The 17,553-nt window shown below is 38.2% G+C and overlaps 2 protein-coding genes across 4 annotated transcripts in view; one reads left to right on the top strand and one right to left on the bottom strand.

Moving 5' to 3' along the window:
* LOC145943173 (uncharacterized) overlaps positions 1–17,553 on the top strand; it is a 103,585-nt gene that overhangs the window by 51,981 nt on the left and 34,051 nt on the right. Inside the window, exon 5 of one of the 2 annotated variants that reach the window (XM_083050646.1) lies at positions 689–791. The exons of the other annotated variant lie outside the window; for it this stretch is intronic. Within the exon in view, the coding sequence (XP_082906772.1) occupies positions 689–791 (103 nt within the window). The remainder of the gene's footprint in view (positions 1–688; positions 792–17,553) is intronic. 2 annotated transcript variants of the gene reach the window in all.
* Positions 1–17,553, bottom strand: part of LOC145943170 (uncharacterized) — a 50,809-nt gene that overhangs the window by 11,793 nt on the left and 21,463 nt on the right. Inside the window, exons 1-2 of one of the 2 annotated variants that reach the window (XM_083050640.1) lie at positions 5,823–6,145; positions 115–231 (exon numbers count right to left, since the gene is read on the bottom strand). In XM_083050640.1, coding sequence (XP_082906766.1) covers positions 115–231; positions 5,823–6,048 — 343 coding nt within the window. In that variant the 5' untranslated portion in view covers positions 6,049–6,145. Of the gene's footprint in view, positions 1–114; positions 232–5,822; positions 6,274–17,553 lie in introns of those variants that run through there. The other variant, XM_083050641.1, reaches the window with a different exon arrangement.

Below are 17,553 nucleotides of genomic sequence, written 5' to 3'. Positions count from 1 at the left end.
TAGTTGATAATCTCGAAAAAAGTGATCTCTACAACAAAGTTTTGTTTATCGCAATATTTGCCCCTTGTAGATATCACCACCATCACCATGGGAATCATGTTCTCTTTATCATACCTCCATCGCGAATGTAGTTGTACGACTCGTACGATCTCGGTACCCTGTGTCTGGTCCTGTAGCCAAATTGAGCGTGATTCATTTGTTGACTTGGTGTGAAAGGAATTTCCTGATTTGCTGTGAAAGGAATCAGTAATATAGATAATCGGAAGCTTTTTGAAAATTTCCCAGCACATTTCCGAATAATCTTAAGATATTTTTTAATAATTCCAATATTTCCGAACGATGCATAGATATATTTTAAAGCCCATTTTAAACCGTCTATAATTTGCGATAGAAAATTCATTACTTATATCTTTTCTGACAGACACTATTTATAATTTTATATGTCATGTATTCTAATATGTATATGTGTATTGTATATATGTAGAATTTTTGATTTTTCACAAGTGTTCTGTTACCCGACATATAAGATTATAGATAGATTTTTGTTCTGAACTCTGTTTCGCGAATTATAGATCGTCTAAAGTTCTATATACAAGAGTTCTATAATTTATTTATTAAGTTAAAATGTTCCAATTAAAAATATAATCAGCTGTATGAAGACTATAAAGCGAAATTGTAATGTGTGCAGGAAATTGAAAGAAGCTGTCATTCGTATGGAAGTTCCGGCAGAAAAGGAAGGAAAGTGCGTGTGGCCGTGTCGAATAGCCGTTCTCGTGCGACAATCTACGAACGTAAGTACGTAACAAAATACTAACGCGCGCGTCCAAGAAGAGTAGATAATCGGATAAGTTTCGCGTTCCCAAACCCTGATGCACGTCTCCCTCGCGATGTCCACTTTCGAAAAAGTTATTCAGTACTTATCAAGCAACGATGGCGAGTATGTTTATGTGTATATGTTGTGTGTAAACCTACTTTTTGCGAGAAGTACAATTGAAAGATAAAAATTTTGTGCGCTTCTATCAATTTTTTACGCGCGATAAAAATGACAAAAACTATCGAAGTGACGATGTGCGCGAAAAAAGTTCTCAGCAAGTATAAGAAAAATCTCTGGATATAAACGCGAAATGGAACTCTATTGTATCAATAATAGAAGGCATAATTCCGGTAGGGCATCGCGGCAAAAAAAAAGACGCGAACGAAACGAAAGAAACGACGAGAAGAAGAAGCGAGATTTTCGAGAGCGAGTGTCGATATCTCGCCGTAACGCGACATTTCACTTAGCCTCGAGTGTTTGTCTTGCAATTAGGTCTAGATTTGTGTTTGGCCTCTCCACGCCCGCCTACTCAATTTAGCGGTGACACGCGCCGCCATCGAAGCGGCGCTCTCGTTTCGTCGTTTCGCGGCCACTTGGTAACGACGAATATACAGCACGTGTCCGCGCCACGTGTCACCCTTAACCTGACGCCTAATTGAGTGATTGGAATCGTACCGAACTGACAAGCGCCCACCGGCGGAAATCGCTCCTGGCTTTTATACTGGCAATATTTCATTAAAAAATTCGAAAACATTGAATTTATAAATTATATCGCGCAAATATATCCCTGGAATGATTTTAAATATTGAGGCATTTAAAATCATAGATATAAATCTCTCTACTTAATTTTTTTGCATAATTATCACTCGGTTTTTAAATAGATAAAACATTTCGGCATATAAAATATTTAGGGCGGATATTTTACTCCTCTGTAAAAGCTTCTTTCTATCATGACAATGTATTTTTGTTTAATCTTATATTTATGCTTGACGGCTCCGAGAAAGTCTCGCGTACGAGCCCGGGATCAAAACCACTTGTTTCGTCGCCACCCTTCGATTGACAATCGGCAGAAGGAAATCATGGACAACGGTGTCTTTATTCATGCGCCACGCTACCGCGAACGAGCAGGAGGAAGTTAAGTGGACGGGCAATTTCTCTGCAACAACAAATAGAGTAGCTCGGATGGGAAAAGGGCGGAGGCCATGTGACGCGATTCCCACGTATTCCGCTGCATACCACGAGTTCTGGGGAGAGATCCTACATTTTCGCACCCCTTCCTGCCTCCTCGGCGCGAGTTCCCTGCCCCGAAGCTATCGCTCTTTCTCGCCAACCGCTAGAAAGGGGGAAGAGGGAACAATCGGACCCCCGCCGCCCTTGCACGGCATTGCATAACAAAATAAACATGGGCGCGCGACGCGTATCAAACGACACGAAATCGCCCTTTCCGTCCACGCGTCGTCATTGACGAACATTGCCGCGTGAATTAATTCGTCGAAAGGGGCCCGATACCTTTCATCAGTAGCTTCGCAACCTTATTATCGATTCGCGCGCGCGAGGGTTGAGATGTGGCAGAGATTAAAACACTTCGATGCAGAGAAATTATATGTCTGTGAGAAAAAGAATAAAAGAGCTCCTCCCAAACCATCATACGATATATATCCCGCGGAAATCGCAAAAATACCGAGAATACGCGAGATCAGAGGGGCAAATGGCGGCTTCGTGGCTATGAATCGAGGCGAGTTTGCTTGACAAACGGATGATAAAAGCGAAGTCTCTCCGACGGCACGAGAGCCGTCGCGCTCTATCACTTTCTCGCAATGTTCTTTCTCTCTCTTTCTCTCCTCTGTTTCTATTTCCGTCTCTACCGTTCTCCAACCTCGTGGCACCATCGCGTCGTTTCTCTCTCGTTCGGCGGCTTTTCGTGTAGCGCGGATACGCCTACAACGGATAGAGGCAGCCGCTGGACGTAGGGTACGTAGGGACCCAACGGACAGATCCGTGTTTCCATGGAAACCCACCTATCTGCGTCGGTTGGACCTATACTGCCTGCTGCCACCCTGATAAGCGGCTTACTCTCATGGTTCTCTCCACTCTTCTTCGCCGAAGCATCCCCCGATCCCCTCCAACCACTCCATCTCCTCGACACTCTGCCCCCGGCACCCTGTGTCCCTCGTCGCCGGACCCTCTTTCGAACTGCGGGTGAAAGAGAGCGAGATGGCGAAAGATGGACGAGAGAGAGAGAGAAGGAAGAAACGATGCTGCTTTTCGCCGAATCGTGCTGTTAAAGGAAACTAACGCGAAAGCACACTCTCTTCGTCCTTCTCTTCCTACTCTCTGTTTTACTCTATATTCTGCTCTCACCTTCGCTCTCCCTCCTGCCATCGTGCAATCTCTTTTCGTCGTACCGTGCGTACTGTGGCACACTGGAAAATTTATGCAGTCAATTACCGACCCGGCAGTTCGCGATCTCGGGAGTAGAATCGCGGACACAGAGGAAACTCTTCCCCCGAGGTTGTCCTCTTTGTCTTTCTCTCTATTTTGCGCACCATGGCCGATTCTCTGTGTTTTTCCATTCCAGGTGTTTGTCGGGAAACGTCGGGTTTTCTTTGCGAGTAGAACATTCCAGGCTTCGTTTGTGTTAACCACAAGACGCATATCTAATGAACCATAGCTAGCAAATTTTCACAAACATTTCTTTTCGCCCAACTTTTCAACGTTTTGTATTGAGTCGCAAATATTCCGAAGCGAACAAAGCAGAGTGCGATTTTGACAGTCATATTATTGTTTTCCAACAATCATGTTCTTTTATATTTATCTGGAGAATAGTAGCATGCGATGAAAGCGCTTGTTTCTCAACTCGCAACAATGTATGTATAGTTATAGTTAGGAAGCCCCGACAGATTGTATGCTCGACAATCGTATGGCTTCAATCGATGCATCGATTTGCATGGGAATCAATAACGACGGTATGCAAGGAACGTTAAATATTCTTATAACGATAGATAGCATTGTTAAAAAATATGCTGCATTATTTAAAATTTTGACATTGACAAATTAAATATACAATACTATCTATAATAGTATTTTCTAAATGAGAAAGAATGAAAGGAAAACACAAAACAAGAAAGGGTATTTCTAAGTATAATAATGAAAGAAAAAAAAAAGAGAGAATAAAAAGAGAATAATCAGAAAAGATTATATTTTCTATATGGCTTTATGCATATTTCGAGTGAACCTTTTTTTTTGCATTCTTCGTAAACACAAAGTTTTACTATTATTAGTGAGAGAAGCTAGAATACTTTTCATTTTTTTCCTTTTACATAGATTCATTTTAATTTTAAATTATCCTCCTTACAAAAGATTTTGAAAGTTTTTTTATATTGGATACATTGTATTAAACTGCTTGGAAAGCTACGCCAAACTTTTACTGGTTATAGAATAATTACTCCAAATTTTATAGTATATAAATATCAGTCTACTAAACAATTAAGGATAAAATATCAAAAACATCTCACAAAAAAAGAAAAGCTAGAAATTTATTTTAAAAATAAAAATTTACTATTTATTTACACCAATAGAGCTAAAAAATGCACATATTTGATATTATCGAGTAAAAAAATTTATATTAATCGAAATCTATCACACACACGAGTGTAAGTTTGATAAATCAATTTACTTTATGCCCGTATAAACAAATGATTGAAAAATTAAATTATATTATTAGAAAGTGAGAAAATTAAAATTCTCAGTAAAATCCTCTTACATCATTGTAATTGCTGAATCTCCGAATTAAAAGCTTGTCTTTTATTTTATTAGCTTAATCAGCTAGATTGATCGCATTATCGAAAATCTCGCTCGTTTTTTTTTTTCATTTTACGTTTTTCGTAATTCGGACGATGTTTTCACAAAAAACCATTCGAGAATTATTAAACAATAATAAATACCGGTATAAACCAAGAACGATACCACTGTCGCCACCTCACGATTACATAAAAACTCTTTTGCGAATACACGTCAATATATTATCGAGAATCGTGCAAATTTACTAAGACCATCCCCCAGAAACAGTCATTATTAAAAATAATTTCATTAAATCAGTTGTCAATAACTGAATCGTTATCTTTAAATAGAAATGTATAGGCAACTAACATATATTTTTTCATTTTTATCACTTCAAGTTACGACATGCTTTAAGAGGAAGACGTTGTTTATATAAATTAATTATTATAGGGTAATTAATTAATTTATTTTTAATCTCGGATTCGGCAATAATTGGTTAGTGATTGTTCGAATGTCTATGATTTGCGTTTATTCCAATACCAGATTCCCAATGCAATATTTCATCTTTAAAACGTCAAATATGACATGCTTTTAATATATATTATATCGCACTTATAAATTTATTTGTATAATTGGCTTGCCCAAAAGATTAATTCGCTTTGTTCGTTAACATCGGTTCGATGAAATCTTTGATTATTATATTGTTCCAATATTCATAAGGTACGCTGGTTCCAATAAATAAATAGAGAGTAATATAGCATGCAGCAACCAACCCTTTCAATGTCTATATATTATAAAATCTCATGCTGCAGATTTTTACACAATGCAATGATCTATATTGATATAATCTTAATGAATTCAATTTTTGATGCTATATAAAGAAATATATATTTTATGTTAAACTGTCGCAAAGAAACGTAAAGATTACATCATCATTTCAGAAATAGTAAGTGAAATTTTAACATTTTACATTTATAACATTAAATTAACAATTATTATACAATACACTTGACAAAAATGAGAAATTTTCAGAGTCAGATTTCTATCGAAAAAGATAAACAGATTTTCTTATTAAAAACAAAAATACAATATTGCTCATTTTCCCTGCGAAACTCTGGCTTTATGAATTTTATTGCTCGATTAATTGATCGAGTTAATTAAGCGATGCTACAGCATCGAAAAATATGAATTCATATTAAGAGAAATGAAAACTTAAAAAAGTATTTACCTTGTGGAAATGACAATCCATGATCGAGGGGATGTGGATGCGGATGACCGTGTGTCGCGAGCGCAAAGGGCGATGGCAGTCCGGGATGGGGCGTACCCGGGTGCGGATGAGAATGCGGATGTGGATGGGTGCCGACCCCCATCGCGGGATGACCGTGTGGGTGGTATTGATGAGGGTTTCCGGTCGAGGCGCAGGTTGCGCCTGCCGCCTTCAGGTAACTCGCCATGTATCCCGCGAGGCAAGCCAGCTCACCCGCCACCGCAGCACTATTATCACACTCCCTTATCGCGTGACCCCTTCCGCCCTGCTCGGCCGGCCACCAGCTGTTCTCCTCCCGATGAGCGGCGACGACGCCGTTCGCGTAATATAATGATGGCTGCCTCGCGCCGTCTTCCGCCAACGGCGCCGGTTCTTCCGGTACCGACACGCTGTCGCACCGACACTCCTCCACCTGTAGGGTGCGAGAATCAAAGTTTAGTCAAATTTTATGTATTTATCGCTTCTGATTGTTTGTTGTTTCTGAATAATAATTATACTAATTAGACTAATTTTTTTCCTATAAGTGATGAATAACTTCTGAAGAATTCTAATAATTATATATCTCTCATTTTTTTGAAAATAAAATATTTTGACAAAATTATTTAGTTTTTGTCTGAAATTTTTTTAGATTTTCACGGAGTAAAATTTGAATAAAAATTTTTGCAAATTTAACGAAAATTATAGAATATTATTCAAGATTTTAAGATTATAAAAAAATCGTAATTTAAAAAAATGAGACACGCTGAAAACTAATCTAGAATTTTAAAACTCTTCAGGAAGCTTCATCGGAAATTCTAATCATTTTTTTCTAAATTGTGAAGAAGTGGAATTAATTTCACAAAAATTCTGTTATCATGTTATACATATGAGATATGTATAATATTTTCTTCAAATGATACATTCAAAATTATTTAAACAGTGTGACCTAATAACGACATAAACAATAGTCTTATGTATACATCAATTTATTCAATGTTTATACTATATTATTTATCAGCATTTTATCAATTATTTATATAATATTGAATTCGATCAATTATGTATTAACAACAAAACGTCAATGTTTTGAACGAGCGATTTGTCACTTGTTTTTAAATTGTCAGATTTCGTCGCTATTGTTTTTCTTTTTGAAAACTAAAACTGAAAAATATTTCAACATGTATTGAGAAACAATTCGAGAAAAAAACATCACACACACAAAAAAGGGTTCCCAGCAATTATCGTTTCAGGTAACGTTCAACTGCTAACAATAGAAAAACCGTTACGAAAACTATATATTATTTTGTGAAGGGTTATAAGTTCAAAAGAATAATATTGAATTCGATATTTTATAAATTTTTTGAATATCTGGATATCTTCTATAAATAAAAGACGACAAAATAGACCCAATACAAAAATAATCGGCCTGTGAATATAATTAACGAACGACTTAAACAATATATAACTTGATTTATTATAACTATGGCATATTATTACGTCGTAGAAATAAAATTACCTACTCTTTTATAATACCTTTAATTAAGGGACATAGTCGTATCTTCTTCATTAGTCATTCGGAATTTCCTCTCTATATAGTAAGATTACAATTACTGTTTACTGGTTTACGCAATCTGATATTGATCATTACGAAAATTTGGTACTGATCTCTTCATAAAAATATCGCACTATACACTTATTGAGAATTGCACTTAAAATGACGATATGCGAATGTGATCACATCCGTAGTCGAGATTACTGTCTCTAAAGCGCGTAGCTTACTACTACTGTAGCCGATTCTTTTGTATCGTGACTGTGTCTTTCGTCTTTTTACCTGACATTAAATAGTTTTACATAGGGTCGAAAAACGGGAGTGGGGATCGATGCAGTGGGGGAAATTCGAGTACGAATGGTTGTTCGTTCGAGGCCCTTTTTGAGCAGAAGCCCCGAACAAAATTCCCAAATCCTCACAGATATTTAAGGGCCAGCGTGAATTATCTTATTAAAATTATATTCACCCGGAACGCAGAGAAACTGCATATATAAATTGTTCGTAATAATTATCGTTATGCAATTCGGATGAAACAAAAGGATAATAAAAATACAAGCACACACATGCATGCAAGATATAATGAAAATATAACTATTCGCTCGGCCTCGATCGATTCATTCAATTTTGTTCCATCTATATCATCTGGAATGCACGACGAGAAATACGCGCGTTGCATTTCGTCGCGTCGGAGTTAAGAGGTCTGTTCTTTTTAGCTGAACTGGCTGCATTAGTTCAGAGTTGATCTTTTTCCTTCAAATGTAGAGTGAAAAAGATACCCTCTGAATTAGTGCAGCCAGTTCAGCCAAGTTCAGCTAAAAAGAACAGACTTAAGAAGGTATCGTGAATCGACAGTGTCACGTGTTTAGCGGAAGTAGCCACGCGATGGGAAGCGTGCCGAAAAGTCGGCTTAGCCACGTGAAACTTAACTCGGCGCTAAACGGTTAAATAAACCTTGAGGCGAGTTTTTATTCGGATGGAAAAGGGGGCTAGACGCGCGGCGCGGCGCGAGGAGAGGTGAAGCTGCGATGCACCACGTAGGAAGGTATGTTTACACGGGGGCATTATGGCGGATAATGTTTGTTATAGGCGTCTATGCCGTGCGCAGCCGGGAGAGGCGAGACTATCCGACGTTAAAAGGCCAGCTTGGTCGATCCGCTTACGGCGGATGAGGCTTAAATTGAGTGAGAGATAGTGAACTCTCTCTTGCGTGCAACAAGCATGGCGCGCGAATAACGCGCGTGCTGCTGCACCCGATGCTCTCTCGCATGTCGTACGTGTCGTTTATAATCTAAGCGACAACCGCGCGATAATTCCGCGGATATTCGCGTTAAGCAAGAGAGTGTTGCGACGCGCGATAAGGAATCCCATTCGGAGTCATATCTCTCTGCTCGCTTCTGTCGTATATATGCCAAGTACATCCGTTGTTTGGCCGGGGCGGAAATAATTTCTACCCTTGCGTCTTCTATGGGTTGTAAGATAGATGGTTAATGGCGATGCTTCAATATATACTCACAAAAGTAATAATAATCAATTTTGGATTAAAATCGATGAGTGACCCATTAAATGATTTATAGACTGAATTTTGCGAGATATTTATTGATCTGTTACTGCTCTAATAATTAAAATTTCCAAGGAAAATTCCATAAATATACACGCGGCGTCATGTGATGACTTGTAATAATATTTTCACTGTCATCGTCATATTTACATGATACATCGAAAAAATCAATAACCCTTTCTGACTTTTTTGCCGCGTCATTTTTTCCCGCTGTGCTAAAATAGTAGGTCATCAATAACTTGCACATTCGTCAAGTCCCAAAGGAATCGCATAGTTTAGAAAAAGTTTACAGGCCAATATTTTGCCTTCTTTTCTATCTATAATTATTCCCAAGACAGATAAATTAGAAACGTTTTCCTTCTTGTTCCTTTCCCTTTCTCTCTCGCTGCATCTAGTCTGTGTTACAAATTTTTCATCTTAAATTCTATCATTTAAATAATAACGCTATATCCATCGATCGTACAAAAATTGATCGTTGCTTCGTGTACACGATCTTATGATTGAATGGCGGTCGATGTTGTATTTCGCTGATTTATCGTGGTGTTACTTCCGCGAAAATCGTACTAGCGACGTTAAACACCTCAAAGCTCGCGAAAGCCGATTAGCGTCGTCGCCGTCGGGACGATTTCGCTGAAATGCGAATACCGCTCTGGAAAAACTTTAACATCCCCTCTACGAAAGGGGTGAAGGTCCGAGCGGGATTGTTCAACGATTAAGCATCGAGGATGATACCGCATTCCTTGAAAACGCCCGAGTCGCGTTGCGTTCGTTTATAGGTCAATCCTATCGCTGCAAAAGACGATCGTTGTAATCTATGTCACCACATAGCCCCAGATATTTCCAAAGTAATCCTCTCACGTTAATTGAATTGAAAGATGCTAACAGCTGATTTCAGCACAATCTTCCTCTCTCGAAATAGTTGAAACATTATTCTCCCTCTCTCTTTCTCTTTTTCTCTCTTTTTTTCTCTTTGTGTCTATCGTTAAGAATCAACCATTAATTGATTTCTGAGTAAGATTTTAAAGAAGATTCTCAGCCATGAATTCAACCAATATTCTAAAATTAATACATCCATACATTATTTAATTATAATTATATATGTATTATGTATATGTATTATATTTCGAAACATTATAATTAAAAGATGTAAAATTTAGGCTACGTGACGAATTAATAATAAAAGAAATCTCTTAATGTGCATTATAATATATATTATTATTATTATTAACAGGGACAGATTGATAGGGAAACTAATAATGAAACTTATATAAATTTCGGGTTTTATAATTCCGTAAAAGAGCCCTATAAAATAATTTTGTTTAAAAATATTAATCAATCGCAATTGACTGATTCTCTTCTCTTTTTAAAGCATTCATACTATTAATTATTTAGGGAAAAGATATGCTTTTTAAAAATCGAAATCTGATCGCTGATTATGAGTGCTAGCACACAGAATATTACGTTTGTACCCGTGTGTACATTTTGACGCTTCGAAAGCGTATTGAAAGTTAATTAATTATAGGATTAAGGGTTTGCTCGAGTGATAAAAATCACATTTGACTCGACAAGTGATCTCCGTTTTATACCCGATTAGCTGCCGCGGTTGCATGGCACGAGCGTAACTCGTTACCATGCTGGAAGGGGTCCGATAAATTGAGAGGAAAAAGAAGTTAACACAGAAACTTCTTGCGAACCGGTTCGAGGGAAGTCAAGTCGGAGAGAATCAGCAGCGAAACGATCGCGAAAAGTCGCGAGATCTTCGATTTGCACGCCGTAAATCGAATCATTATTAAAGCGTTCCTGAACGTCGCTTCCCCTGTCCTCGGATTCATCGTTGAATGTATAATCTCCGCATGTGTATATATCTAACGATATGATAAATAAGCATTATAAGCACATACTGCCGCTATATGAGGGGAAAAGAGAAGTAAATGAAAAATTTCGAATAAAATTAAACTAGAATAATTAAAATTATATTCTTAAATATATTATATTATATTAAAATTATATTTTTTGTGTGTGATAAACTTGGGATCGAATTATCCTTTATAAAATTATAGGATATTCTGAAAAATTTAAGTCTTTCTATAGTGAGAAATTTAATACTTTATTAATATATTTATTAGTAGTAATGCCAATATCGTCCGACATTCGAAAGAAGTACATATAGGTATGACCAACATATTGTATTAAATATTTTTCGGAAATGAAAAATTATTAAAAAGAGAGAAGATTAAAAGAGAGAGAAGAGAGAGATTATGAGAGATATTTTCAGAAAATATATTTCGAAGAAAAACGCATACAATAACGATAGACAATTTTTAAGAAAAGTGGAGCAACGTAAAAAACTTGATGACTACTTTTGACAAAGTAGAAATAGACGAGACATTAAAACCACTGAATTGTAGCACCTATGAGAGGGAAAGAAAAACTAGGATGGAAAAAGACGGAGATTGAGAGTGGAAAGAAATGAGGAGGACTCGTGCAGCAAGTTTGCGCAAGGCTCTCGACGAATGAGAGGAAGAAGGGGCCGCGGGAGGCTAAAAAAATCCATATAAAGGTGAAAAGAGGAAAACCGGATGGGGTGACTCGTTTCGAAGGGAGAAGGAAGAGAAAGGGGAAGGAGGGGCGGAAGAAAAGGGGAAGAAGGACAGAACAAGGGAGAAAGAGAGGAGCTCGTCGTGAGTTTGCGCGTTTTATTCCTCCTCCCGTGTTCAAGCTCCGCCCTGATGTTTTCCCTTCTCCAGCTTCCCTATCCGCCCTTCGATTCCTCCTGAATCGCTGGTATCGTACTTTGTCGGCATCTCGCAATCCAGCCGTCTAAACAATAGATACGGCCTTTAAAAACACGCTGCATATCGAAGAATCAGGAAATTACACGAGTTAATATGTAACTTTGTTCTATTAGGTACAGCTTAGAATGAATAAATTTCACGCATTTTAAATTCTGACGTAATCCTCGTATTTTCAACACCGATTATCACCGACATCGACACTTATTATTTTGCCGATAATAAATCGATAAATCTGTACCCATAAAAATAAAAAATTATGCTGATCGGCGGACATTTTTCTCCTTTTGAACAATAAATTATATTGTCATTTTTTTTATCATTCAGGTAAATTGTCGTTTTTATTACAAAAAAAATATATTTTACTTTATCTTTTGTCGGCACTGTGTGTGCTGACAAAAACGTTGAAAACCTCTCAAAACCCTTAAAATTATGGATTGCTTAATTTTCTGAAAGGATGAATCTTTTAAACGAGCGGTAAAAAATATTAATGTAGAAATACTCCGCCTTTTTCAACCTAATATCTTTAGATATTGATTTGTCGAACAAATACAATTAGGTATTCATTGTTATGCATACATATAAATTTTTATACGATTCCTTTATCTGTAAATATTTAAAAATGCATTCTTGCAATGTAGTTTAAAAGTAACGTGAATTAAATCGAGCTTTATATATAGTAACTCGATTTGTAACTTGGAAATAACTTACCGAATTCTAATATATGACTCACTTAAAATATTAGTTATTTATATCTCACAGACTTTTATATTAATATCCATATTATTTGTAATTTGTGAGATTTGGTGGATAGACGAGAATAACAGTGACGATAATTTCGTGGTTCGCTAAACACAGAATTTTCGATAAATCGCGAGATACAAATGCGGTACCTATAAAATGATCGATAAAATTGCGAGATATCCTGCAGGAAAATTAAGAAATTTATTAACGAATCTTTTCTCTGTGCGCGCGCATTTTTACGAACCGTTTCATAAAATGGTCCTCGCGTCATTTACTTCATCGGTCATTACTTTCACTCGAATTCCAATGTCATATTCGCGCAACCGGTTTGCAAGCATTTTTTCTCCTTCGTCCATTCCACTTCGCACACTCCGATTCCTAATTCCTAGAAATATCGAGCGCGAATTATACTTTGCAAGTTATAGATTCGCGAGCAAAAATTCCGCGCCCCGATGTTCCGTATCGTAGCGTAATAAATAACAAAAATATCCTCCTATGACGCATTATCTCGCGAATTTTACCTCTCGGATAATATCCGGGTTGAATAAAAGATGCACATCATCGTCATTGCAAAACTTCGTATTTTCCGCAAACACGTGAGCGCATCACAAAAACGTGCGTTATTTATCGAAATTACTTGCCTAAGCCGATATCGAATGGATGGTTATTGGCAGGCGGCGATTTTACTCTGACACGGAATATAATACACAACAATCGCAAATGGGATATACGGTAAATCGCGACGTTGGTATTTTTATATCTCATCCGAGGTCACATCGCGTACCTACGAGACATTCCGCTGTAACTCAAGATCCGCGCAACTGCTCGTTAAATTCTAACGCTGCGTATACCCTTGTGCGATGCTTCTTACCTAACGTACACGCTCTTTTTCGTGTTAAAATTCTCGAATCGTCTGGCGTCTTTGCGAACATGTCATTTTACGATCAGCTGGCAACGAATGTCTTCGCGCAACGAATCTCCGACGATGTTTTCGCGGATCACTCGATCGACCAAGAGAGAAAGATAAATTCTAAGGAGCAAAAATGAAAACATCGATAGACAAGCAGTGTTTTTTCAGCTGATGGAGTATAAAAAGCGCGCGAGTCTTACGGTCTTGGTTTTTGTCGTATCTCCCGGTTCCTCGATTCTCACAGAGGACCACGGATTCGTCCAAGAAGAGATATTCTTTTTTTTTTTCTTTTTATCTTCGCTTTACCTTCGTTTCTCTCGCAGGATCATTCTCTTCTCTCGTTCCACCGCTCCCACTGTCTTCGCAGAGCTCACGGTCGATAATAAACGATATACGCGTCACACAGGCTCGCGAAATATTAAATACAGTCGCGCTTTTACGACGGCTCCGATGGGAAAGGGAGGCTGAAGAGGCCCCCGATCGTTGGGCCCCCGGTCCCTGATGGGGAAGAAAAAGAAGAAGAAGAAAAGACCGACTTGCGGGGGGGAGACGGGGGTGTTCCCCCTGCGGTCGACGAATTTATAGAGGAGAAATTAGGGGGTTTATAGAAGCTGTGCGCGGTAGCTAACCGTAGATCATCATTAGAGGCCCAACTGGGCTGCTATGTGCGGATACATATGTGCCGCGCGGTCCGGCCACATATTTACCACGCCACGACGACCGACAAGTATGCCGAAGAGCACGTGTGTTGGAGGCGCGGTTCCCTCGTTCGTGTGCTCGGGCCTCTTCCATGGGAATATTTTTCTTCGATGCGTTCTCCAACGCAGCAGTTCGCCATTGCCGCCACCATCGCCGCCGCCTGCGGATAAACGCGAGCGAAGAGAGACTTCGATAAATTTACGAGAAATTGTCCACCCCCATCGTGTGATTGCGGAAAATTATACAAGTATTATATTCTTCAAATATGAAGAAGAAATATAATTTTTTTAAATATTTAAAATATACTTTTTTCTTCATATTTGAAGAATATAATGATTTTAATGATATATATATATATATATATATATATATATATATATATATAGAGAGAGAGAGAGAGAGAGAGAGAGAGAGAGAGAGAAGTTTTTTTCGTAACTTCTCTGAGAAAAAAACATATTTTCTCTACCATTTAATTAGAGTATACGCAAAATTCGCATTGCGCGAGATAATGTTCTCGCTTTTAAGATACTCTTAAATTATACGCCAGAGTTGCGATACGCAACGAGCTATGGAGAGCACGAGGGGATCATATTTTTTGTTCGTTGCGTGCCAACGTGTCGTTGCAACGGGAAAATAAATGTCCACATACGAAGCACATATGAAGGTATATAGTTATTAACAGCGTACACATAACAAGACGCGCATTGCATAAAGCTCTCCCCGGAGAGGAGAAAGCGAGGAAGAGAGAGCTTTCAGTTCCGTGAATTTCGAGAAAACTTACTGCATGTGGGTGGATGGGTAGATATAGAATGCACAAAGGCTCTGGGCACGGCTGCTTTGTGAAGGTTCTAATGGACGGGTAATGATGTCGACGAAAGATTGTATCCCGTGCGTACATCTATCGTCGGCGATATTATATTTGCGAGGAATTTTTGTCGGAAATTTTGCCCTGATGCTACAACGTATCGCCTAAGTACACGACGCGGCTTCGCTAAAATATCGTATATAAAGATCATAAAATATTACGTTTCATTGAAAATTGTGGAAAGCACGAAGCATCATCGATTATTATTGTCGACTTATAAAAATAATAGTTCAGGATATATATATGTTATGATTTATTACATCTAAATACATAGTATATAGAGGTATATGTTTTAATTTGCCTCGTCGATAATAGTCTGTATAATTATTTAACTCCGAGAGATTATGTTGATTTATTAGTTAGTTCAGTTGAATTGATAAATTAGATAATTATGAGATTTAACATTATTCCTCGCGTTGACTGCGGCTAGTGTTATCTGGCATATTTACTGCACACGCTTCTTACCTATTTATGAGTGCTTAATCAAAATGTTGTAATCAATATTGTTAAAAAATTCTGAGATCTTTCAACCCCAGTAGACTTAAGTATAGTTTGCGTGTAACGGTACAACTAACAATGAGCAATAAAAGTCTAACAATCGACGATCAGTAGGGTCTTTCACGGAATAGCGGTATATTTTTATGACCAAGTAACATACCCTTGCTCGCCGAGATGAGAGAGAGAGAGAGAGAGAGAGAGAGAGAGAGAGAGAGAGAGAGAGAAAGAGAGAGAAAAATCTTTAAAAGAAAGAAAAAAAAATGAAAGATCAACGCTCACGGAACCCATAGAGATCCCAACCATTAGATACGGTCCGACGCAATTACGAAATGTTGGTAACGCATAACAAATTATCGGTCTATCCCGTCTATGCGTCATCATCGCTATTATAATTCTTTTCGGCTTCTTCAATTAAGAAGCTCGACGCTTTCATCGAATAGCGATCCATCGATGAATTCCGTTATCACTCATCACGTCTTTGTGTGAATTCGTTCAATCGTAATTTGGGGGGTAACACTATCTGTTTGATAGCTCCTATCAATCATTGCTTAAAATTACGTTATCATTCGTGCTATTTATTGTGCGACACACATTATAGCCAGTCACCGCAACAAGGACTCGGGGGACACTTCAAATCAATAGCAACACGCCTACAAACCATTGACAACTGGTTTCCTGGGCTTTGTTGCGGTCAAGGTTGCTGATTCCGTAGAAATTTGGAAACTATGCACAAGTCCTATTGAATAGTCACCGTCGTTCTGGAGCCGTAGAAGGAAAAGGATTATTATTATTGTGCAGACTTTTCTTCTCAATCTTTGAATTTAAATATGCGAATTATTTCACATTTTATTAAATATCACGAATTTTCAATTTTATCGAGAAGAGTATCAAAGAATATTTCTTTTATACATTTTATTTAGCGTTTAAATTTTCCTCCACATTCCTCCGCAATTTTCTCGAAAGCATTTCAAGTCGCGCGTGTATCCATTATACACAACAATCGATCTCGTTCTTTCAATTCGATGAAGATTAGAAATATCTGAATACAGTTTGGTCGCGGAAAAGCGTCATGTCTGTCGTGCTTCCGCAAAGTATATATCTCTACCTGGCCCGGTCGTAGGAGCATGGCAAGGCGCAGTTCAAGGACGGTCTGCCGCAGAAACTGCTAAATCTACCGTAGTGGTAGTAAACACCATCAGTGCTAAGCCACAAATCCTGGCTTAAGCCGAGCCTATGAATTGGTTAAAGGTCGCGTTAAACTCGGCTCTCTCTCTCCCGCGCTCGCTGTCAGCATCAGCAAGAAGAAACGCGCGCGCGAGCCGCTCTTTTTCTCTCTCCTTTTAGGTATTACTTTAGTCCCTCCGATCTCGTTCTTCGTCCCTTTCGGATCTCCTTTCTCATTCCCTCCGCTGGAGGAGAGCCTAATTGGCGGAGCCGAAAGATTCCCGAGATCTCGCTCGGATTATCACTGGTAGCTATATACACACCTATTTGCTTCCGAATGCGCGACTAAAAAATATTGTTCGACCGCTATACATCGGGGATGAGAAACGTGTATCGCCCGGTAAGGGTTAAAAGCGCTCGTTGACGATTCTTTAAGTATCGTGGACTGTGTGAATAGGGCGGTCCTTTGATCGTCATACGTTCGTTTCTTAAAGCTCGTTACCCAAACCCTCGGTTTTGGCCGATCGAACAAAACGAACCTCTACAGAGACACGAGATAGTAATCTCATTATTACTTGTCGAACGCGCCGCTGCGATGAATGAAAGATAGCCTATATAAGAATAGGTTATAACCTACTCATTTCATAATACTTTCATTCATATACTTTCGGTATATATCAACAGGTAAAAAAACGTTATTTCAAAATATAGACGAAGATGCAAAATAAAATTTTTCTGTCAATTTACATTCTTGTCTCGTTTCACTTTTTTCAAATATATTTTAGATTATACTATATAAACGAGAACACATTTTTCGCACTTTATCTAATCGCTCGAAGATTATGAGAAACAATAGGATAGTGTCTCGGGTAACAAGATTTTCCACGTTGGTAGCTGGTTTCTTATAAAGGGATCAATTGATATTCGTGAAGCA

The sequence above is a fragment of the Prenolepis imparis genome, unplaced genomic scaffold (assembly GCF_030444845.1).
Source record: "Prenolepis imparis isolate NDT839.2.m4 unplaced genomic scaffold, iyPreImpa1.0 SCAF_11, whole genome shotgun sequence".
Classification (NCBI taxonomy): domain Eukaryota; kingdom Metazoa; phylum Arthropoda; class Insecta; order Hymenoptera; family Formicidae; genus Prenolepis; species Prenolepis imparis.
The sequence above is the reverse complement of the archived record's forward strand: the minus strand, read 5'-3'. Positions and strand labels throughout refer to the sequence as shown.